This window comes from Labeo rohita, chromosome 16 (genome assembly GCF_022985175.1).
Source record: "Labeo rohita strain BAU-BD-2019 chromosome 16, IGBB_LRoh.1.0, whole genome shotgun sequence".
Lineage (NCBI taxonomy): Eukaryota > Metazoa > Chordata > Actinopteri > Cypriniformes > Cyprinidae > Labeo > Labeo rohita.
In genome coordinates, this window is record NC_066884.1 from 2,132,542 (window position 1) to 2,153,592 (window position 21,051).

The following is a 21,051-nucleotide window of genomic DNA, read 5'->3' on the forward strand; positions in this document are numbered from 1 at the left end:
AGTAAAGAAAAAAAACAACTTTTTAAATATTTTTCTTAGAACAAAAAAAACAAAACAAAAACAAATTCTAAAGTTTAACCATATATTGGTGAAAACGTATTTGACTAGAGAGCAAAAGCAAAGTAGCTGTGCTACTTGGCTACTTCCAAGACAATCACATGCTAGCTGCTAAATTAAACATGCAACATGGTCAATATAGTTTAATAGTTTTGGAAAAATGTATTGCACATTTAAATACGGTTTTAAAAACTAGTAGGGAGTCTATAAAATAGATTCTTAACCTTAAACATACTAATGCTTGTAAACATTTAAAAAAAAAAAAAAAATTTGGAAATCGCTAAAAATTATGAAAAACAATTGAAGATGGGTTTTGCACTAGATGATAAAAGCATCACTCAGACAATGTTTAAATCATGTTTATTTTGCAATGACAAAAATACTACGTCTTTGATATAAACAGATGCTACCATCAAGACTTAACAAATACAAATTGAGTTTCAAACACATTATAACCTTTCCAGAAAAACGTAACACTGCCACTTTCAGAACGAACGCCAAATAAACCTTTCAAACAAAAATAATAGGTTAAATCCCCATTTCTTGCTGTCCAGATTCCAAGTGTTTCTGCATGCATCTTTCTATGATCATTCAAAGAAATAAAACGGCTGGTGTTCTGCTTGTCTTTGACTATAAAAATAAAGCCATCTTTATACTGGCATCAAAGCGCGTTTCTTACAAAAGAACGAACTGCCTTTGACAACGTGAACTTTCAAGCAGGTTGCATCATTTGTTTGGGTTCCAATAAGAACGAGAACAAGCAGAAGCTGCTGCGCCGTCATGATTAAACACAAAGATTCGATGAAAAGCTGCACGATACAGTATTTAAAAACCAGAGCCGTCGCTAGCGGCCTCCAGACTTGTGTCCGGCCCAGGATCTGGAGCGCGAACGCGAACGCGAAGGCGAGCGGGAGGCCGAGCGGCCGTGGGGTTCTTCCTCACGGGATCCGGCCGACGCCTGCAGCTCTTCCATGGGCGGACTGCCCGATCTGGACCGGGAGCGAGACCGCCGGCTCTTGGATTTGTATTTGGAGTCGTGGGACGGAGAACGAGAGGTAGATCGGTGGCGTCTGCGGCCGTGATCCCGTGACCTGTGTCTGAGCACAAAACACGATTTACTGAAAATCATCTGTGCTGCTTAAGGCAATGCAGTATTGTTTTAGCATCATAAATTTTATATTTTTTTTGAATGCAATAAACCAGCACAAAGAAAAACATACAGCCAAACTTTACCTGTCGTTCTCACGACTTCTGCTCCTCCGGTGTCTGCCGTGCGACCGAGAGCTGTTCAAAAACACATGCAATACATCAATATAAAAAACACTGCTTTAAGTTTAAATATTATAAAATATATATAATATAAGTTTTTTTTTTTAAGTTTATGTAAAAAAACAAGTAAAACTAACTTTATGCATATGTTAAAGAAAATGCAAATGTGCATTAAAAAATAAATGCTAGTGAATTTTTAAAAATGATCATTATATACATGAAAATTAATTTTAAAATTTAAAAAAAAAAAAATGAAAGAAAAAAAAAAAGTTGAATATATATTTCTTTGGGGAAAAAAGCAATATTTAGTTAAAGTAAAAACTAATTTAAAATATTCTAAAAATGATAAACAAAATCCTACACTTTAACCATGGTAGTACTTACGTTAAAGAAAATGAAAATAATGTGCAGTAAAATAGGAAATGATTATGAATTTTTACAAAATCAAACATTCTAAAATAAAAATGTAACTTAATAAAAATTAAATTAAGTTTAATATATATTTCTTTGAAAAAAAAAATAAGTTAAAAAAAAAATGTCTAAAATTATATATAACTGCTTCTGATTTAAAAAAAAAAATACATGCATAAAAATGAATTTTAAAATAGAAATTAAAAAGTTTAATATACATTTCTTTGACAAAAAGTTAAATATTCTGATCAAATTCTAAACTTTAACTATGTTAGCTTATGTATATCTTAAAGAAAATGAAAATAGTGTGCTCTAAAATAAGAACTGATTATGAATTTTAAATTATACATAAAGAAAAACAATATTTAAAGTAAAAAATAAATAAGTAAAAAATAAATAAAAAAGAGACAAATTCTAAACTTTAACCATGATAGGTTATAAATATGTTAAAGAAAATTAAAATAATGTGCCATTAAATAATTATAATTTTTTTTTTTTAATTTAATGCATGAAAATTAATTTTAAAATGAAAGTTTTTAATATTAATATTTAAAAGTTAAGGGGAAAAAAAGTTAAAATATTCTAAAAATAATCAAATTCTAAACTTTAACTATGGTAGTTTACATATATGTTAAAAAAAATTAAATAATGTGCAGTAAAATAAGATTACATGAAAAGTTACATACATGAAAATGAAGTTTAAAAATAAGTAAAAAAAAAAAAAAAAAAAAAAAGCATTATTTGTAGTATTACTATATATTAGATATAGCATTATAAAGTAGTATAAACTACATATAGTTAAAATATTCAAAAATTATAAATCTAAATTAAGTTTATGCATGTTAAGGAAAGTGAAAATAATGTGCAGTAAAATAAGTGAAAGTGCTTTGTTTTTCCATTCTTTGTATGAACATCTTTGAACATTATTATTAATATTATTATTTTTAAATCAGTCAGTTCACATGTTCTGTATACATTACTCATTATTATGAATAAGTATAATGTTAGTAAATGCAATGTAATATAAAATATTAACAACTAGAAGCACTTAAAATAAAAATCAAAATAAATTAATACTAAAATAAATAAAACAAATTAAGATAATAACAATAATAATAATAATAATAATAATAATAATAATAATTATTCAAAAAGCACAATAAAATTACAAAAATACTAACAGGAAATACATACACACACATAATTTTTTTTTTTAATTAATACATAAATATTAATAATAACCTAAGTGTTACCATATAATTTAATGAACATAATACACTTTCTGTATCTGTATGTCAGTACATTTTTTGTAGTAAGACTATATTGTCTGCGCTCACTCTCTTGGGCTTCCTGATCTGCGTGTGCGGCGTTCGTATGAAGGACTGCGAGATCTGCTTCTGCCGTAACTGCGGCTGCGTGAGCGTCTGCGCCGACCGTCGCGCTCATAGTCGTCGTACCGTGAGTCGCTGCGAGGAGAGCGTTTCTCTTTGGATTTCATCTGACCGGGAGCTGACGAAGACAAATGCATGCAATTAAATCATATTTAAATACAGTTTTTATACATTTAACACTAAACATTTAAAAATATATTTAAAAATAAATATTTCAATGCACTGAAGCTGGAGAATTCACGATTTTGCAGTTCAAAAATTTTATAATAATTTCTGGCATGTAGAAAAGCAGCAGCGTACTCTTTCTGTCTCCTTGAGCGAACTGGATCTCGATCTGCCGTCCACAGATCCACTTCCTGTCCAGGTTATGTAGCGCGTCCTCTGCATCTCGAACGTCCTCAAACATGCTGATGCGGTTAAGGCTTTGCATTTTTACCAGTCTGACACACACTGATCAACATTCATATGACAGAAACTCAACTCACCATCTCAATATTCACCAAAAACAACACACATTAGAAAGCAACACACAAATTATCATCTAAATTCATTGTGATAAACGGCAACAGGGGAAGGTGTTTGATGAAATTACGCTCAAATTATGAAAGAAATTCACAAAATTTCCCAAAGGTATTTAAGGGTGTTTCTTCAACTACAGGCACTTCTGTGTGAGGAAGAAAAGAACCTTCAATATTTTTATTGGCTTCATTTTCAATCCAGTGATGCAAAAAAAGATGTTCCAAACTAACTCAAAATGCAAAAAAAAAAAAAAAAAAATGCAAAAATTGCATTTTATTTTATTTGACTCATTACTATTGTTTTATGTGTGTGTTTTATAGAAATATTGAAAATAAAAGCTTAATGAACACATTAAAATTTGAATATATAATTTATAATGTATTAATAAAAACCAGAAGCACTAAAATTAATAAAATATAAAATACTAAAAAGAATACAAATAAATAAAAATACAACAAATGATGAAATCACAAATTACTTAAAAAATAAACAACAATATTAAAAAAATAAAATTGCTAACTAGAAATAAATGAAAGCTGAACTTGGGGGAAAAAAAAACATTTGTTTAATGTTTTATTTAAGACATAAATATAAAATATTTTTTAATATTATGAAAAAATATCAATAAACACTAACATAGAAATATATATAGAAAAGTAAACTAATATAAAAAAATATATATACATATTTAAAAAAAATACAACCTAAAGAAATTAAAACTAAAACCACAAAAAAAGCTAAAAAAAAACAAATTATGAAATAATTATTTAATTACTTTATACAATATAAATATAATGCCAAAATACAAAATTAATTAAATATTTTTTAAAATTAATACTTAAAATAATAATACAAATAAAAATAATAATAATAATAATAATAATAATAATAATGACAAAAGCACAACTAAATTACTAAAAACTAAAACTGAAAATATGCAAAATAAAAGCTTAATAAATTATTAAAGATTTAATTTATAAAATATTCATAAACACTAGAAGCACTAAAATAAATAAAATAAATTTATACTGAAATTTACAAAAGCTATATAAATACATAAACGTATAAAAGCTAAACCTGAAAAAAGTATTAAAAGTAACTAAAAATGAGAAAAAAAAAAAAAAAAAAAAAAAAAAAAGTACTAACTGGACATAAATAAATAAAAATAAATGAAATCTAAATATTAATAGCAAACGTTTAAATGAACTAGCAAGAAAGTGATAAACGAGTTCAGAAAGTTCCTGTAGTTAAAGAAAAAGCCATGAATGTTGAATTGGACAGGAGCGAATCAAAGGGAAAGAAATGATGGATTGTAAAACTGCCTTTGATTACGTACAAAAATCATGTGCTCTGTAGTGGTAGGATACAGCATTAAAACGGGTTACCTTTAACATGCTTGACCTTTGACCTTCAGCTTGACCTTTATTGTCTTTAACCGCCTCCGAGAAGGACTTGGGGATGTCTGTGCCCAATAACCTTTAGTCTTTTCCTCTTTCTTTGGTCAGACCGAGGCCTTGACTCCAATTTTGGTCCCCTTTGAATCTTCAAGCTTTAACTCTCTCTTTTTTGTCTTGAATCTACTCTACATCGGCCCTTTTAAATATTCTTTGTAGGGAAGGTCTCCAGAACTGTATGTCTTTACATTTTCTGAGACAACAACAGAGGAAATATCGGTTAGGAGACAAACATCGGACATGTCCACGGCCATTCAAGCTTTAAAGAGACTTTACACCCAAAAAAACAAAAATCACAATCATTAGCATCCAATTACAGCTCCAGTCCCCATTCACTTTCATTATATGGAAAAGAGCAGCTTGGACATTCGGCTCAATCTCTCTTTTTGGCTTCCACAAAAGGAAACGTCAGAATTTTTGGATGAACAATCCCTTTAAAGGTTCACAATATTTAATTTCTTTTACACTTTTGCCTACAAAGGATATTGTACGTATGCAAATCCTCTTGGTCGCCGTGAATAGAAGTCAACAGGAATGTAGACATCTACTATAGGTCCGTAACGACCAAACTCACGACGCAAATCCTCTGGCCTAAAGTACCATGAAATGACAGGACATTCATTTGTCTATCTGAGAGTCTTTCCCAGAGTGCTTTGAGGAAAATAATGTGATGTAAGCTGGCACTGAAGCGCTCATATTCGCTTCTGCCGAAGCCACAAGGCAGTGTGAGAAAACAAAAACATGCTTCATTCCCAAATTCATGAAGAACTAAACTACCTATAATTGAGGAGTGGAAACACCTCAATTACGAAATAAAAAAATAAAACCTAAATATTACTATTTAAAAATAACATATAATAATAAAAAATAAAACATTAATAAACAAATTAGAAAAAAAATAATTCAGAAAATAATAAACACTAAAAGCAATATAATTAGTAACTGGAAATACTTAAAACCTAAATTGAAATTAAAATAAATTAAAAAGCAAAAACAAAAGACAAAAGCAAAAATATATATACAAAAAAATAAAAAAATAAACCTAAATATTAATATTAAAAACAAAAAAACAAAAAAAAAAAAAACACACAAAAACCACAAAACGGAACATTTAAAAAATAACAGCTAAAAAAATAAGTTACAAAAAAAATTTAAATTATAAAAATACATGATAAAATATCAATAAACCCAAGAAACACCAAAATGATTCAAATAAATGAAATACATTTACAAATTAAACCTAAATTTTATTTTTATTAAGAAATAAACAGTAATATTTTAACAGACAAAAAAAAATAAAAAAGCACTACAAGGACAAAAAAACTGAAATAAAATAGGATTAACAAAACAAAACTTTTAATTTGATTAAAAAGAAAATAATATTAATATTTAAAAAACAAAAATGACTTAAAAACTAAAAGTGAAAACATAAAACTAAAACCTTAATAAACAAATTAAAAAAAAAAGATAAAATATTAATAAACATTAGAGGCAATATAGTTACTAACTAGAAATAATAATAAAAAAAAAACCCCTGAAATTAAATTAAAAAGCGAAAACAAAAGCACATAAATAAAACCTATATTAATAAAAAAAAAAAAAAAAAGAAAAAAGATCACCATGACAAACACAATAAAAACACTAAAAAAAGTCACCTAAACTGAAAATATAAAAATAAAGCTCAAAAAAGAAGTTATAAAAATCATTTAAATTATAAAAAATTACCAAAATTACTAACTGAAAATAAATAAAAACTAAATACGAAACTTAAAAAATACATTCTCAAAAATATAATATTCAAACTTCCAAATATTAATTATTTCTAAATAACCAAATACATTTCTAAATAAATTAAACCTAAATATAATTTTTATTAAGAAATAAACTAACATTTTTAATATACATTTAAAATAATAATAATAATAATAATAATAATAATAATAAATTACAAAAGCACTAAACATGACTAAAAAACCCTGGAAATATTTTTTAAAAAGTAATTTGATAAGAAAAAAAATATTTTCAATTGCAAAAAAAAAAAAAAGCAAAACAATTACAAATCTAAATAAAAAAAATAAAAAAATAATATATACATATATATATATATATATATATATATATATATACACATATATATATATATATATATATATATATAAATATAAAGGTATATAAATAAGTAATTTTATTTTTTAAATTCCTATGGAGAAAATGAACAACAAAATACAAATCCATTTACTTTCAACAAAACTTTTTTCTTTTTTGTTTTTAAATATATTAGTTTTTGTATAATGTACTTATAATTTTTATATTGCAAGATATTATTAGAGATATTTTGGGAAACATACACAGGCACAAAATGTGACCATACACATACAGTATAAACACAAACATAACCCATCATCATTTTTACATGCATGAAAATCCATGTAGTTTCGACAAGAATCGATTAGTTAAAGCATTTCACACTATTACTGGGTTAAAGATACAGCAATCTGTTTGAAATGCAGCGTCTGGAATGTCCCTCATTACGTATGCAGCGTTCCTCATTAATATGCATACATCAAATATCAGCCATAATAGGAAGAAACACAACCCTCATTCAAACGCTGCTGCAAATATTAGACTAAAAACATTCAACATACCAGACAAACAGATCGATTATGTATTTATTCACCATTTAATCCATCTTAACTCGATTAGCGATTAATAGGAAGTAACGTTACGCTGCCCTAAAGCAAAACACACAAAACCCGCTCACTGTTATGCTAGTTTATGAACTTAGCTTTAGATAAGTGTTGAACCATGATTTATATCAATGCACACGACGCATTTTTTATAGTTAGTGAGATTTTAACCGACGCAAACGCGGCCGCGCGCAGCGCACAAACTGCTGCACTAACTAGTACTCACTAACCACACTAACCTGCTATCATCGGAGATGTTTCTGATGAACAGAGACGTGTTTGGAGGTCGCATGTATCTCGCCATGATTTAAAAAAACACCCTGCAACCTTCAGGTCCTCAAACGCACACACACGCGCAGCGCAGGCCGCCCTCCGAATCTATGTGCACACGTACGCAGCGCGCGAGTCACGCACAGCCACGCGCATGCGCGTCATGACGTCACCGCCAAGCCGAGACGGAACGACTTCTGAGGATTTATTTTTGATTTTATTCTGTTGTTTAATATGTGTACACTACCAGTCAAAAGTAAATACCGTAATTTTAAATACTTTTACAATTTAAAAAAACTTTTCTATGTGAATATATTGTAAAATGTAATTACTGTGATCAAAGCTGAATTTTCAGCATCATTACTCCAGTAAATCAGTACTTCAATGTCACATGATCCTTCAGAAATCAGTCTAATATGCTGATTTGCTGTTTAAGAAACATTTTTTATTATTATCAATATTTAAAACATTTTTTTGGAATTCTCTGATGAATAGAAGGATCGAAAGATCAGCAATTATCTGAAATAAAAAGCTTTTGTAATTATACACTACACTATTCAACAGCTTGGAGTCAGTATAATTTTAATTTTATTTATTTGTACTATTATTGAGCAGAAAATCAGAATATTAGTATGATTTCTGAAGGATCATGTGACTGGAGTAATGATGCTAAAATTTCAGCTTTGAAATCACAGGAATAAATTATATTTTAAAATATATTCACATAGAAAAGAGTTATTTTAAATAGTAAAAATATTTCAGAATTTGACTGTTTTTGCTGTGCTTTGGATCAAATAAATGCAGGCTTGGTGAGCAGAGGAGACAAAAATCTGTTAAAAATTTTTTGACTGGTAGTGTATTTTTGTGTAAATATTTATTTTTATAATAATATAATATGTAAATATATAGTTTAATTTTTTCCCTAACTTTTTAGGTTTATTTCTATCTTTTGATTTTATTTATTTATTTTTTATTTATATTTTTATAATATTATATTTATATTATATTATATTTATTCTAATGTACCTTCCGGCTGTATTTGTAAATATTATTTGTAAAATAATATATATGTATATATATATATATATTTTTTTTTTTTAATAGAAGTACATACATAAACACTTACAATTTTAAATATATTTATTTTAGCAAAAAAGTTGAACTGATTTCTCAGGACAAAATTATTTTATATAAAATTGTCAGATTAGGCAAGGCTATTACATGTTTTATATGTTGTAATTTCATACAATTTATTTATTATTTATTATTATTTATTTATGAATTACAGCAAATGCTGGCCAAACGGTTTGATGTTTCTATATGTTACCATTTATATTTTTGCTCAACCAAAAATAAAATAAAATAAAATAAAATAAAATAAAACAAAACGAAACGAAACGAAACAAAACAAAACAAAACAAAACAAAACAAAACAAAACAAAACAAAATAAAATAAAATAAAATAAAATAAAATAAAACAAAATAAAACAAAACAAAACAAAACAAAACAAAACAAAACAAAACAAAAATAAATTAAATTAAATTTAATTAAATTAGCCCCGGTCTGCCTATGCATTTACCAGCAAATGTATGATGCAATGTACCAAAACACAACAAACACACACTCGTATGATAAACCAGAGCTTTATTTAAATAGCCAGTGATGATCAAACTCTTTACACCTTCTTGCTCTTCCTGATCATGGTGGTTCCTTGTACTGTCAGAGTCTGCAAAATAAACACCCAGAGAAGAGAAAAACATTACAAACATTCATATTTTTCAGATGTAGAGAGTTTTGAGCTCTGATGTGCACCAGATCATCAGTACAAACCTCAACCATCTCTCCTCCCTTGATCTCCTGGACATGAGAGAATCGATCAGTTTTACAGACCAGCTTCCCTCCCTCCAGCTTGACAATGCACTGAAACACAAGAGAATATAAGCAACGTCCAGAGGAAAAACACTAGTATTTTTTGCATATATTATTACAAAATATTATACAAAATATAAATAATAATAATAAAAAATTCTACCTTGAGCTTCTTGCCGTCCATGGTGGTGATTTCGGCTTCCTTGCCGATGGTGAAGGAGTTTGTGAGGGTTTTCCCAGGAGTTTTGGATGTGATAGTAAAGTCGTTGCCGCTTTGTTGGATTTCTATTACCGGTTTAACATCCTTGGCCATTTTAATGACATCTTCTGGCAGAGCTGAAAGAACAGAAACAGATAGCGAGTGACTTACAATCATGACAGAATTCAAATTAAATGCTTTCAGATATTCCATCTCATTGTTTATTTCCCAATAGCATTGCATGCATAAGCAGATAGTGGAAATGCATGATGCTTTGGGAAATGCAATCATGATTTTTTAACAAAAACTCACAGACGGCTCTCAGAAACTCCTCGTAGTTCTCCTGTACGTAAACCTGCCATGTTCCGCTGAAGGCCATGTCTGCTGCTGATCCGACCTCTGGCAAGCGAGAAGCTCAACACAATGTGAGGAGGACAATCATCCTGGACCAGTACTTATACTCACTGTTAGTTTAATCATTGACGTTCTGGCAGTTTTCCCTTCTGTTTGAACAACCCAGAGTTCGCTAACACCATCATGGGGTTATGCCTCTCTAAATGTGGCAGAGTAGTGCATCCAATCTTTCTCAAAAAAGACAATCCAGTATGATGGAAAAATTACACTGAGCCTTAACTTGCATGCATTTAGAAATCTGTGAAGTTCAGTAGAGTCAGAGACTTTATTTTGATTATTTTTTAAGGAAGTTAATACTTTCATTCATCAAGGATGCATTGAATTGACCAGATGTGACAGTAAAAGAATTAGAATTAGAACATTTAGAAAGATACAAATGTTACAAATAAATGCTGTTCTTTATCCTGAAAGATAAAATGTATCAATTTCCACACAAATATTGGGCAATGTTTTCAACATTGATAATAATCAGAAATGTTTCTTGAGCAGATGTTTAGAATGATTTGTGAAGGATCATGTGACACTGGAGTAACAATGCTGAAAATTCAGCTTTGATCACAGAAATAAATTATATTTTAACAGACATTCACATTGAAATCAGTTATTTTAAATTGTAAAAATATTTCACAATTTTACTGATTTTATTGTATTTTTTATCAAATAAATGCAGCCTTGGCAAGCAGAAGAGACTTCTTTCAGAAACATTAAAATATCTCATTTTGAGAATAAAGTCAAAATATTTAGAGAATAAATTTGAAATAGTACAAGAATAAAGTTGAAATATTACGAGAATAAAGTCAAAATATTTCAAGAATAAATTTGAAATACTACAAGAATAAAGTCGAAATATTACGAGAATAAAGTCGCAATATTTAGAGAATAAAGTCGAAATATTACCAGAATAAAGTCGAAATATTACGAGAATAAAGTCAAAATACTATGAGAATAAAATCAAAATATTCAGAGAATAAAGTTGAAATATTATGAGAATAAAGTCAAAATATTTAGAGAATAAAGTCAAGATACTACAAGAATAAAGTCGAAATATTACGAGAATAAAGTCGAAATATTACAGGAATAAAGTCAAAATATTATGACAATAAAGTCAAAATACTATGAGAATAAAATCGAAATATTACCAGAATAAAGTCGAAATATTACGAGAATAAAATCAAAATATTTAGAGAATAATTTTTAAATACTATGAGAATAAAGCCGAAATATTTCGAAAATAAAGTCAAAAACAAAAATATTTCACTGACCGGATGAAATCTGAGTTTCTGCACTGAAAAGTGGTTGATTCTGTAAAATGTTCAATGTGACTGAAAGTACAACACTCTTATTAATGCAAGCTGAATGCATAATCAGATTAACCAAATTATTTGATAAATGAACACACAAAGGACGGACGATGGGGTTTGTGAGCATCTATGAGATGCCAGACGCACTAAAAAGGAATGAACTCCACTAAACTACTAAATGAAAGAAATGACTATTTAATTACATAAATAAATATATAATAATGCATCAAGATTTTCAATCTAACAGTGCTTGAAATTACAAAGTTAAAAGATGAGATGCACACTGTGCTATCAACAACCCGAATAAGAAAAACAAACATGACAACACCAGTGCAAATAATGCAAGAGACATGATTTGCACGATTTATTCATGTTGCATGCAGAGTTTAGCATCCTACATTCTAGGACTGATGTGGCACATAAAACCAACAAAAAAACACAAAAATGGCATTTCATGTCAAATCTTGGTGTAGATCCTTCTCGTACTGTGTTCTGTAAAAGCAACCCGTTGAAATACTATCCTGTTTAAACACATGAGGGGTGAATGACCCTGTGGACTGTGGAGTTTGCTTTCCATCTGTTCAAAAGAATCACCCTCGGGTTGCATAATGATATTTGAAACGGGTCTCGATCTCTCTATTATGAAATATCAGCAGATAAAACGCATCCATCCATCCATATACAGGCATAGAAATCGATCTTGACCCTATTATAATGCAGCTGGAAAGTAAGTTCACAGTCTATTTGATCAAAGTCTGCTGAACAGTCTTATTCCCCGACGCTCAAATTAGATAAAAACGAACAAAGAGAGTGAAAAAGGTTTCATTTGCACTTTATTCTGTAAGTGGCACAAGATAAAGCAGAGGAAACAAACCACAAATCAACTCAGGCTTCAGTGGCTTTTAGGACACTGACCTTCAGGACGCTGCCTTCTAACGCACCAATAAAGGAACAGTTCACCCCAAAATGAAAATTAGCTATGCATTAGCAAATGTCCTCACCCTCAGGTCATACAAGATGTAGATGAGTTTGTTTCTTCATCAGATTTGGAGAAATGTAGCATTAAATCACTTGTTTACTAATGTACGACGGCATTTTAGTGCCACCTAAAAAAATACTAAGATTACGAGATTAAAGCCACAATATTTTGAGACTTTATTTTCGAAATATTACAAGAATAAAGTCGAAATATTTCGAGAATAAAGTCAGAATATTTCGAGAATAAAGGCGAAATATTTTGAGAATAAATTTGAAATACTACAAGAATAAAGTTGAAATATTATGGGAACAAAGCCGAAATATTTGGAGAATAAAGCTGAAATATTATGAGAATAAAGTCGAAATACTACAAGAATAAAGTTGAAATATTACAAGAATAAAGTCAGAATATTTAGGGAATAAAGCCAAAATATTTTGAGAATAAAGTCGAAATATTACAAAAACAATGTCGAAATATTTTGAGAATAAAGTTGAAATATTTCGAGAATAAAATCGAAATTCTACAAGAATAAAGTTGAAATATTACGAGAATAAAGCCAAAATATTTTGAGAATAAAGTCGAAATATTTTGAGAATAATGTCAAAATATTTCGAGAATAAATCTGAAATGCTACAAGAATAAAGTCAGAATATTTAGAGAATAAAGCCGAAATATTTTGAGAATAAATTTTAAAAATGCTACAAGAATAAAGTCGAAATATTACGAGAATAAAGTTGAAATATTATGGGAATAAAGTCGAATTTATTTTGAAAATAAAGTCAAGAGCATAAAGTCGAAATGTTTTGAGAATTTAAGTTGTAGAAATAAACGTGGCACTAAAATGCTGCTGTACCAACGGATTGAAATGGGTGCCGTCAGAATGAGAACAGCTGATAAAAGCATTACAATAATCCACACCACTCCAGTCCATCAGTTCACATCTTGAGAAGACAAAAGCTGAAACAAATCCATTATTAAGACATTTTTAACTAAAATACATTGAGCCCATAATAACACTTCCTTAAAGTGAAAAAGTGGTCTGGTCTGAATCAGGAGAGAAATCTGCATAGATCAAGCACCGTTTACAAGCCAAAACGGCTTTAAACAAATATGTGGATGGATTTTGATGTGAGAGACAACAGGAGATGGACTTAAATATGGTTTATAGACATGTATTTCAGTTAAAAACATCTTAATGATGGATTTGTTTCAGCTTTTGGTTTCTCAAGATGTTAACTGATGTTCTGGAGTGGTGTGGATTACTTGTGGATTATTGTGATGTTTTTATCAGCTGTTTGGACTCTCATTCTGACGGCACCCATTCACATCCATTGGTGAGCAAGTGATGCAATGCTACATTTCTCCAAATCTGATGAAGAAACAAACTCATCCTAATCTTGGATGGTCTGAGGGTGAGCACATTTTTGTTTTGAAATTATTGTTGACTTCAATAAAAATAGATTCACCCACACAATCACTGTGGCAATTACAGTGGGTTCACTTACATTTGCACGGCATCTGCTCGAGGCTTTTCACCGTGTTTATACACACTGACGGTCACGACGACCGTCTGCGATCCGTGTTTATTGCGCACGAAGATGCTATAGTTGCCCGAGTCCTCCATGGTCACGTGGTTTATGGTGAGAGTGGAGGATTTATTCTCGTTTTTGATGTTATACTGGCCGGCGGAGATGATTTCTCTGTCGTTCTTCAGCCAGAACATTTCCGGCACGGGATCGCCGTCGGCAAAACACGTCAGACACAGAGACTAAAGAGAAAGAGAACAGTTCAGTGGCTCTTTCTGATATGAGCTGAATGAGAGAGTGAATGATGAAACAGCAGTGACTGATGGACGCACCTTGGTTTCCATTATGGCCACAACATCTGGAAGGCCCTTTGTGACTCTGGCTCGATCTGTCAGACGGACGGATATGATGAAGTGTGTCGTCTGCATTAAGCAATTGATTTATTGAAACAGCTAGAATGAATACTTACTTTTCTCAGCAAACTCCACTTGCCTGTGAATAAAGAATAAAAAATACAATTATAAAGAGAATTAGACTTTCAGCTGAACATCACTGAATGTTAGTGTAATGTTCTAACCTTTTAATAAATATAAAGAAAGGACTAATTTATATATGCAGATAAACACCTACACAATTATATATATATATATTATATATAATAATTATATAATAATATAGTTTATATAGAAAAATATAGATTATTTTCTACAATTACATACTGCTGCTATATATATATATATATTAAATAATAATTATACTATATAATAATTATTTTTAAATATAGTATTAGTATTATAGTACAATACTATTTTTCTGCTTACATTTGTTTTAAACAGCAAAAACATGCATAAAGCGCTTTGCAATGTCATTTTAAAGTCATTTTTGTAAATAAGTGCTAAAATATTTTATATTATATTTTGTTTAATTTATTATAAATATATAAACAAATACTTTTATATAATTTTATAATACTTTTTAAGTAATTTTTTTTTTTCACATTTTTCTTTTTAAATAATGTATTTTTATATAATATATTATTTTACAATATTACTATTTTTTCTGCTTTACAATTTAAAAAAAGTAAAAACGCAAAAAGTGTTTTGCAATGTCATTTAATTTTTTTGTAATTAAGTGCTCAAATATTTTATATTATATAATTTTACATTATGTTTCATTTTCTTTAATTAATGACTATACAGACACAAACATATATTTTAAATACAATTTTATTTTTTAATTTGTAAATAATGTATTTTTATATAATATATTATTTTATACAATTATATATACTATATATAATTTGCTGCTTATATTACAATTTTAATAAAGCAAACATGCATAGTGCAAATATAATAATTATACTATATAATAATTAATTTAAATATAATATCTATTATTTTATACAATAACATTACTATTTTTTCTGCTTACAACATGCATAAAACATGCATAAAGTGCTTTGCAATGTAATTTTATTATTTTTGTAAATAATTGCTTAAATATTTTATTATATATTTTATATATGTTTCATTTTATTTAATTAATGAATATATATACACACACACAAACATATATATTTCAAATACAATTTTATTTTAATTTTACTTTTTTATATAATATATTATTTTATACAATTATATATTATTTTTATGTTATATATAAATAGCTGCTTATATTACAAACTATTTTAATAAAGCCAAAACATGCATAGTGCAAATTATACGATATAATAATTAATTTCAAAACATAATATCTATTTTTTATACAATTACATTACTATTTTTCTGCTAACATTACAATTTTTTTAAAAGCAAAAACATGCATAAAGTGCTTTGCAATTCTTTTTGTAAACAGGCGCTAAAAATTTTTATATTAAATATTTTATATAGCTGTTTCATATAAATATGAATATACCTCATATTATGTTATATATTAGAGATAATTTTACATATATATACCAAACAGGCATCTCTGTTCATTCCGGTAGAATGTTTTGTAAAGCTTGTCTAGGTTAGCAACAGTAACCAAAGCTTATCGAAGGGTCAAAGGTCAAATTGAGTTCCTGGATATATAAAAACATCTTGACTTACTTCAGTCTCTGGTATTCCAGCAAAGCATCTGCGAAAGCTGCAGAGAAGAAAGAGACGTGTTAGTGTTGAGGTGATTGACTCTCCTGCTGGAGTCGCATGTTTTGTGCTGCTGTACCTTGTCCAGACAGATCCAGAAAGCGCCTGTGTGTTTCCTGGCCGTCGAACATCTCCAGGGTGTACTTCCCTTTATCATTTTCAGTGGGGTTGAATATCTCAATCCAAACCTTCTGCATGCTGCTGCCTGGCTTTGTCCGCTCCTCCAAGTCAATTCTCTTCTCCCTGTCAGAGTGAGAAAATGAAACCATCAAAGGGAAAACAAAACCACAAATAAAAGAATCACTGAACCAGTGCTGCTTTTTTAAAAATGTATTTTTATGTCAATTTTAAATTTAGTTACTTTAGTACATCATGTTGAACTCAATGAAAATAAAATTATTTCCAAATAAAATCTGAAATTATTTTTTTATATATATATATATATATATATATATATATATATATGTATAATCTTTTTTGTATTCTTTATTATGTTCTTAGGATCAATTATTTGGCTTAATTTCAGCTACTAAAAGATTTGGTAACAGAATGATTTTAGTGCATTTTATAAACACATTTTCTTTGGTAAATAAATGGTAAAATGTTATATTTAACAACATATAGTAATATTTCACTTTATATATACATACAGAAATATACATGTAGATACAGAAACCTTACCGTTTAATTATTATTTCCATTTTAAATTTAGATATTTTAGTACATCAACTTCAACTAAATTAAAATAAAAATTTTATAAAATCTGATTTTTTAAATATATTTTATTTATTACATTAAATATTTATTTATTTATTTCAAGTAACTTTTTAATGGTTTTAGTTTCAGATAACTAACTCTGAACTTTTTATTATATAGATATAGATATATAGATATATTCTTATTTGTTTTAGTATTCTTTTTATTTATATTTATATTTTTGTATATTTATATTTATATTTTTTATTATGTAGTTAGGATAAATTATTTGGCTTAATTTCAACTACTAAAATGATTTCAGTGCATTTAATAAACACATTTTTGGGAAAATGTTATATTTAACAACATAGACATTTTTAACTTTATATAGCATACAAAAATATACATGTATATACAGAACACCACGTTCAACTAAATTAAAATAAAACATTTAAATAAAATTATTTTAAAATAAAATCATTTTAAAAAAATATATTTTTTAAAAGTATTTATTTATTTATTTCAAGTAACATTATTTTTTTATTTAATTATTTTTTATTTAATTAATTAATTAATTAAATTAATTTTTATTTCAATTTTAAATGTAGTTATTTTAGTACACCATGTTCAACTAATTAAAATAATTTTTTTTTTAATTATTTTTTTAAAATATATAATTATTTTTTTTATATTTGTTTATTTATTTATTTCAAGTAACTTTTTAATGGTTTTAGTTTCAGTTAAATAACTCTAAAATGTTTATTTTGTATTATTCATATTCTGTATACACATGTATACACAGAACCCTATTATATAACCCTGTTTTTTATTTTTATTTTTTTATTTTAATTTTAAATTTTGTTTTAAATAATTGAATTAATTCATTTAATTAATTTTTATTTCAATTTTAAATGTAGTTATTTTAGTACACCATGTTCAACTAAATTAAAATAAAACATTTAAATAAAATTATTTTAAAATAAAGTCTTTTTTTTTTAAATATATAATTTTTTTAAATTAATTTATTTATTTCAAATAACTTTTTAATGGTTTCAGCTTCAGTTAACTAACTCTGAAATTTTTATTTTTATTATTCATATTCTGTATATACATGTATACACAGAAACCTATTATTGAACACAGAGTTCTTATTGAAACTCACTTGAAGTACCAGCTGGTTTTCATGTAGGTCAGGTAGTATTTGAGGGAGCAGTAGAGTTTGAAGCCCTGCGCAGTGCACTGGATGTACACCGGACCAGCAGAGAGCGCTGTGGAGCACAAACACGTTACCAAACATGACCTCAAATGACCTGATGGAGTCTGAAGAGTCATGACAAAAACCTACCGCACTGTTTACTGAGCTGCTGCATCAGACGCTCAAACTCTGACAGAAAGAACAACAAAACAACATATTAGAATGATTTTATGGATATTAAACTCCAAATACAAGTATCATTCTACATTAGGAATGTTTGTTCATTGCAGTGATTTTACTACAGCTATTATTGTAGGCAATGATCTAACAACACTTATTTTATTAGGGATATTATTCATGTTCTCACCGTCATCTATCATTTCCAGGACGGTCTCATCTTCTCCTCTGTTGTCGGACACTACGACTTTATACACACCCAGCTCCTTCCTCGTCACCTGAGCGATTATGACAAATAACAGGGCCGGTGTGATTACAGTCCAGACACAATTACACCCTAATAGCCCTTTAATCGGCCAACGCCGTGAAGATTAGTGGAAGGATTTCTCCTCTATCAGGCAATTAGACGCCGTGTTTAAAGAATGATCCGGGCTCAGAACGAGTAAAGATTTATCGACCGCATTCGTGGCAGAAAATAGATTTTTTTTTTTTTGAACTCATCCCTGTTTTTATTTCTGTAAAAGCAGGAATATCAAAGTCAACGCAATTCCAAGAAATGCAGAGTAAAAATCTGTTTATATATTATATAATTATTTAAATAGTTCTCCATGTATTGCATGTATTCATTGTCTTTGCAAATAACATGTGAAAGTCCAATTTTTTTACAATTAAAATTCATACATTTTTTACAATACAGTTACGATACTGAAATATATATCAATACTGATTATTTCTTAAATGCTTTTGTGATTTTTCAACCAAATTTAAACAGAAGTACTGAAAATATTTTTAAGTGATGCAGAAACTCTTACTTTTAATATTGATATTTTTATGGAATCACTAAATAAGCTTTTGAGCACTAATATATCTATACCTATCAATAACGAAAATTAAATGGTTAATTAAAACCATAAAAAACATGTCCATTACTTAAAAAATAAACATTATTAAAATTAAAAATGTATACACTTATTTCTAATTTTTTATTTAAATTTTAATATCATTATAAAAAAAAAAAATATATAATATATATATATATATATATTAATGTATACATTTATTTCTAATTTTTGATTAAAGTACTAAAATAACTACAACTAAAAACTACACATTTAAAAAATTATATAATATATAATTATATATATAATTATAATATATAAGATATATCTATAACTATCAATAACAAAAATTAAATGGTTAATTAAAACCATAAAAACATGTCCATTATTTAAAAAAGAAACATTATTAAAATTAAAATATATATATTTTTTAATTATTAAAATTAAATATTAACTGAAATCAAACAAAATATAAAAAAATTAACTCAATTTATTTTAGCTAGTTGCCTAAAGGAAATATTTCTCATTTTACACACACTTATGCATATATGTACATTTAATATTATATATATATATATATATATATATATAAATTTAATTATATAATACATTTATACATTTATTTCTAATTTTTGATTTCAATTTCAATATCATTATTTAAAAACCCCCACAAAAAAATATATGTATATATGTATATATGTGTGTATATATATATATATATATATAGATAGATAGATAGATAGATAGACCGATTAAAGTACTAAAATAACTATAACTAAAACTATATATTCAAAAAAATTAATTACAAAAACTTTAACTTAAATTAAAATGAAAACAAAAAATGTAAAAAAGAAACCTGATATTTATTAAAATATTAATAAAAACTATAATATATAATACTACTATCAATAATACTAAAATTTCAATATTAACATGTATAATATTTATGTCTTGTAAACATGTTTATTTTTGCATAGACAAAAAATAAGTATTTAAAATTTAAGAAAGTATCTTAAGTTTTGTATTTGTAAACTGTTTTGTATTATATCTTCTTATATGAGTTCAGAGCGATTACTGCAGGAGAGATGCATAAGAAATTCATATATCTTATATCTTCTTATATGTCTGTTATTTATTCTTATATCAATTCTTATCAATCTTCTTATTGTACAGCACTTTGTTTTGAAAGGTGCTATATAAATATATATAAATTAAAAATTAAATCTATCCGTTGTAAATGCAAACTACAATTAACATGCAACAATTAACTTGTACTGAACCCTTAACATTTTTCCATTATTTTAATTAATATCCTGCCTGTGATCTCAGAGTTCTGGCTCTCATATGTATTCGAGGGTGGTGTTTTGTATGTAAATGTGAATGTGACGTCTGTACCTGCGGTATGATGAGGGTGCAGACGCCCGTGGGCTCGTACACCGCCTGAGGAAGCTCCATTCCGTCCTTAAACCACTTCACACGCGTGTCTTTGCTCACATTGGTGACCTGCAGTCGTAGACACACGGGTTATCACTGTATTTATTTTTGAGTTGCATGCACCGTTTAAACGCTGATGCATTATCATTAGTGAATAAACATCAGTACCTTACACTTCATAATCATTTCACAATCTGAAGTCACTGTCCATGACAAAAACTCCTTGAAATGGGGACC

General features: G+C 27.8%; 3 protein-coding genes across 4 annotated transcripts in view; all 3 read right to left on the reverse strand.

Annotated features, from left to right (window-relative positions):
• Positions 1-400: 400 nt before the first annotated feature.
• srsf10a (serine and arginine rich splicing factor 10a) lies at positions 401-8,189 on the reverse strand. Of its 2 annotated transcripts, none has more exons than XM_051132257.1 (6): positions 8,028-8,189; positions 5,588-5,692; positions 3,429-3,532; positions 3,075-3,246; positions 1,291-1,341; positions 401-1,154 (listed from the first exon to the last, which is right to left on the reverse strand). In XM_051132257.1, the coding sequence occupies exons 1-6, from the start codon at positions 8,090-8,092 to the stop codon at positions 902-904; spliced, it is 750 nt and encodes a 249-aa protein (XP_050988214.1). In that variant the 5' UTR covers positions 8,093-8,189; the 3' UTR covers positions 401-901. The 2 variants fall into 2 exon arrangements, with proteins under 2 accessions (XP_050988214.1, XP_050988215.1); XM_051132258.1 differs by lacking the exon at positions 5,588-5,692 and adding an exon at positions 5,033-5,294 and having other exon boundaries at positions 3,429-3,578; positions 8,028-8,173.
• Positions 8,190-9,686: 1,497 nt separating this feature from the next.
• Positions 9,687-10,602, reverse strand: fabp10a (fatty acid binding protein 10a, liver basic). The gene is made up of 4 exons (XM_051131223.1): positions 10,440-10,602; positions 10,092-10,264; positions 9,890-9,979; positions 9,687-9,785 (listed from the first exon to the last, which is right to left on the reverse strand). Exons 1-4 carry the CDS (start codon positions 10,504-10,506, stop codon positions 9,735-9,737), a joined length of 381 nt encoding a protein of 126 aa, XP_050987180.1. The 5' UTR covers positions 10,507-10,602; the 3' UTR covers positions 9,687-9,734.
• Positions 10,603-12,290: 1,688 nt separating this feature from the next.
• myom3 (myomesin 3) overlaps positions 12,291-21,051 on the reverse strand; it is an 86,988-nt gene continuing 78,227 nt past the window's right edge. The window contains exons 28-37 of the mRNA XM_051131216.1: positions 20,983-21,050; positions 20,776-20,883; positions 18,732-18,819; positions 18,515-18,553; positions 18,332-18,437; positions 16,553-16,716; positions 16,438-16,474; positions 14,817-14,839; positions 14,680-14,735; positions 12,291-14,589 (exon numbers count right to left, since the gene is read on the reverse strand). Of these exons, the coding sequence (XP_050987173.1) occupies positions 14,323-14,589; positions 14,680-14,735; positions 14,817-14,839; positions 16,438-16,474; positions 16,553-16,716; positions 18,332-18,437; positions 18,515-18,553; positions 18,732-18,819; positions 20,776-20,883; positions 20,983-21,050 (956 nt within the window). The 3' untranslated portion in view covers positions 12,291-14,322. The remainder of the gene's footprint in view (positions 14,590-14,679; positions 14,736-14,816; positions 14,840-16,437; positions 16,475-16,552; positions 16,717-18,331; positions 18,438-18,514; positions 18,554-18,731; positions 18,820-20,775; positions 20,884-20,982; position 21,051) is intronic.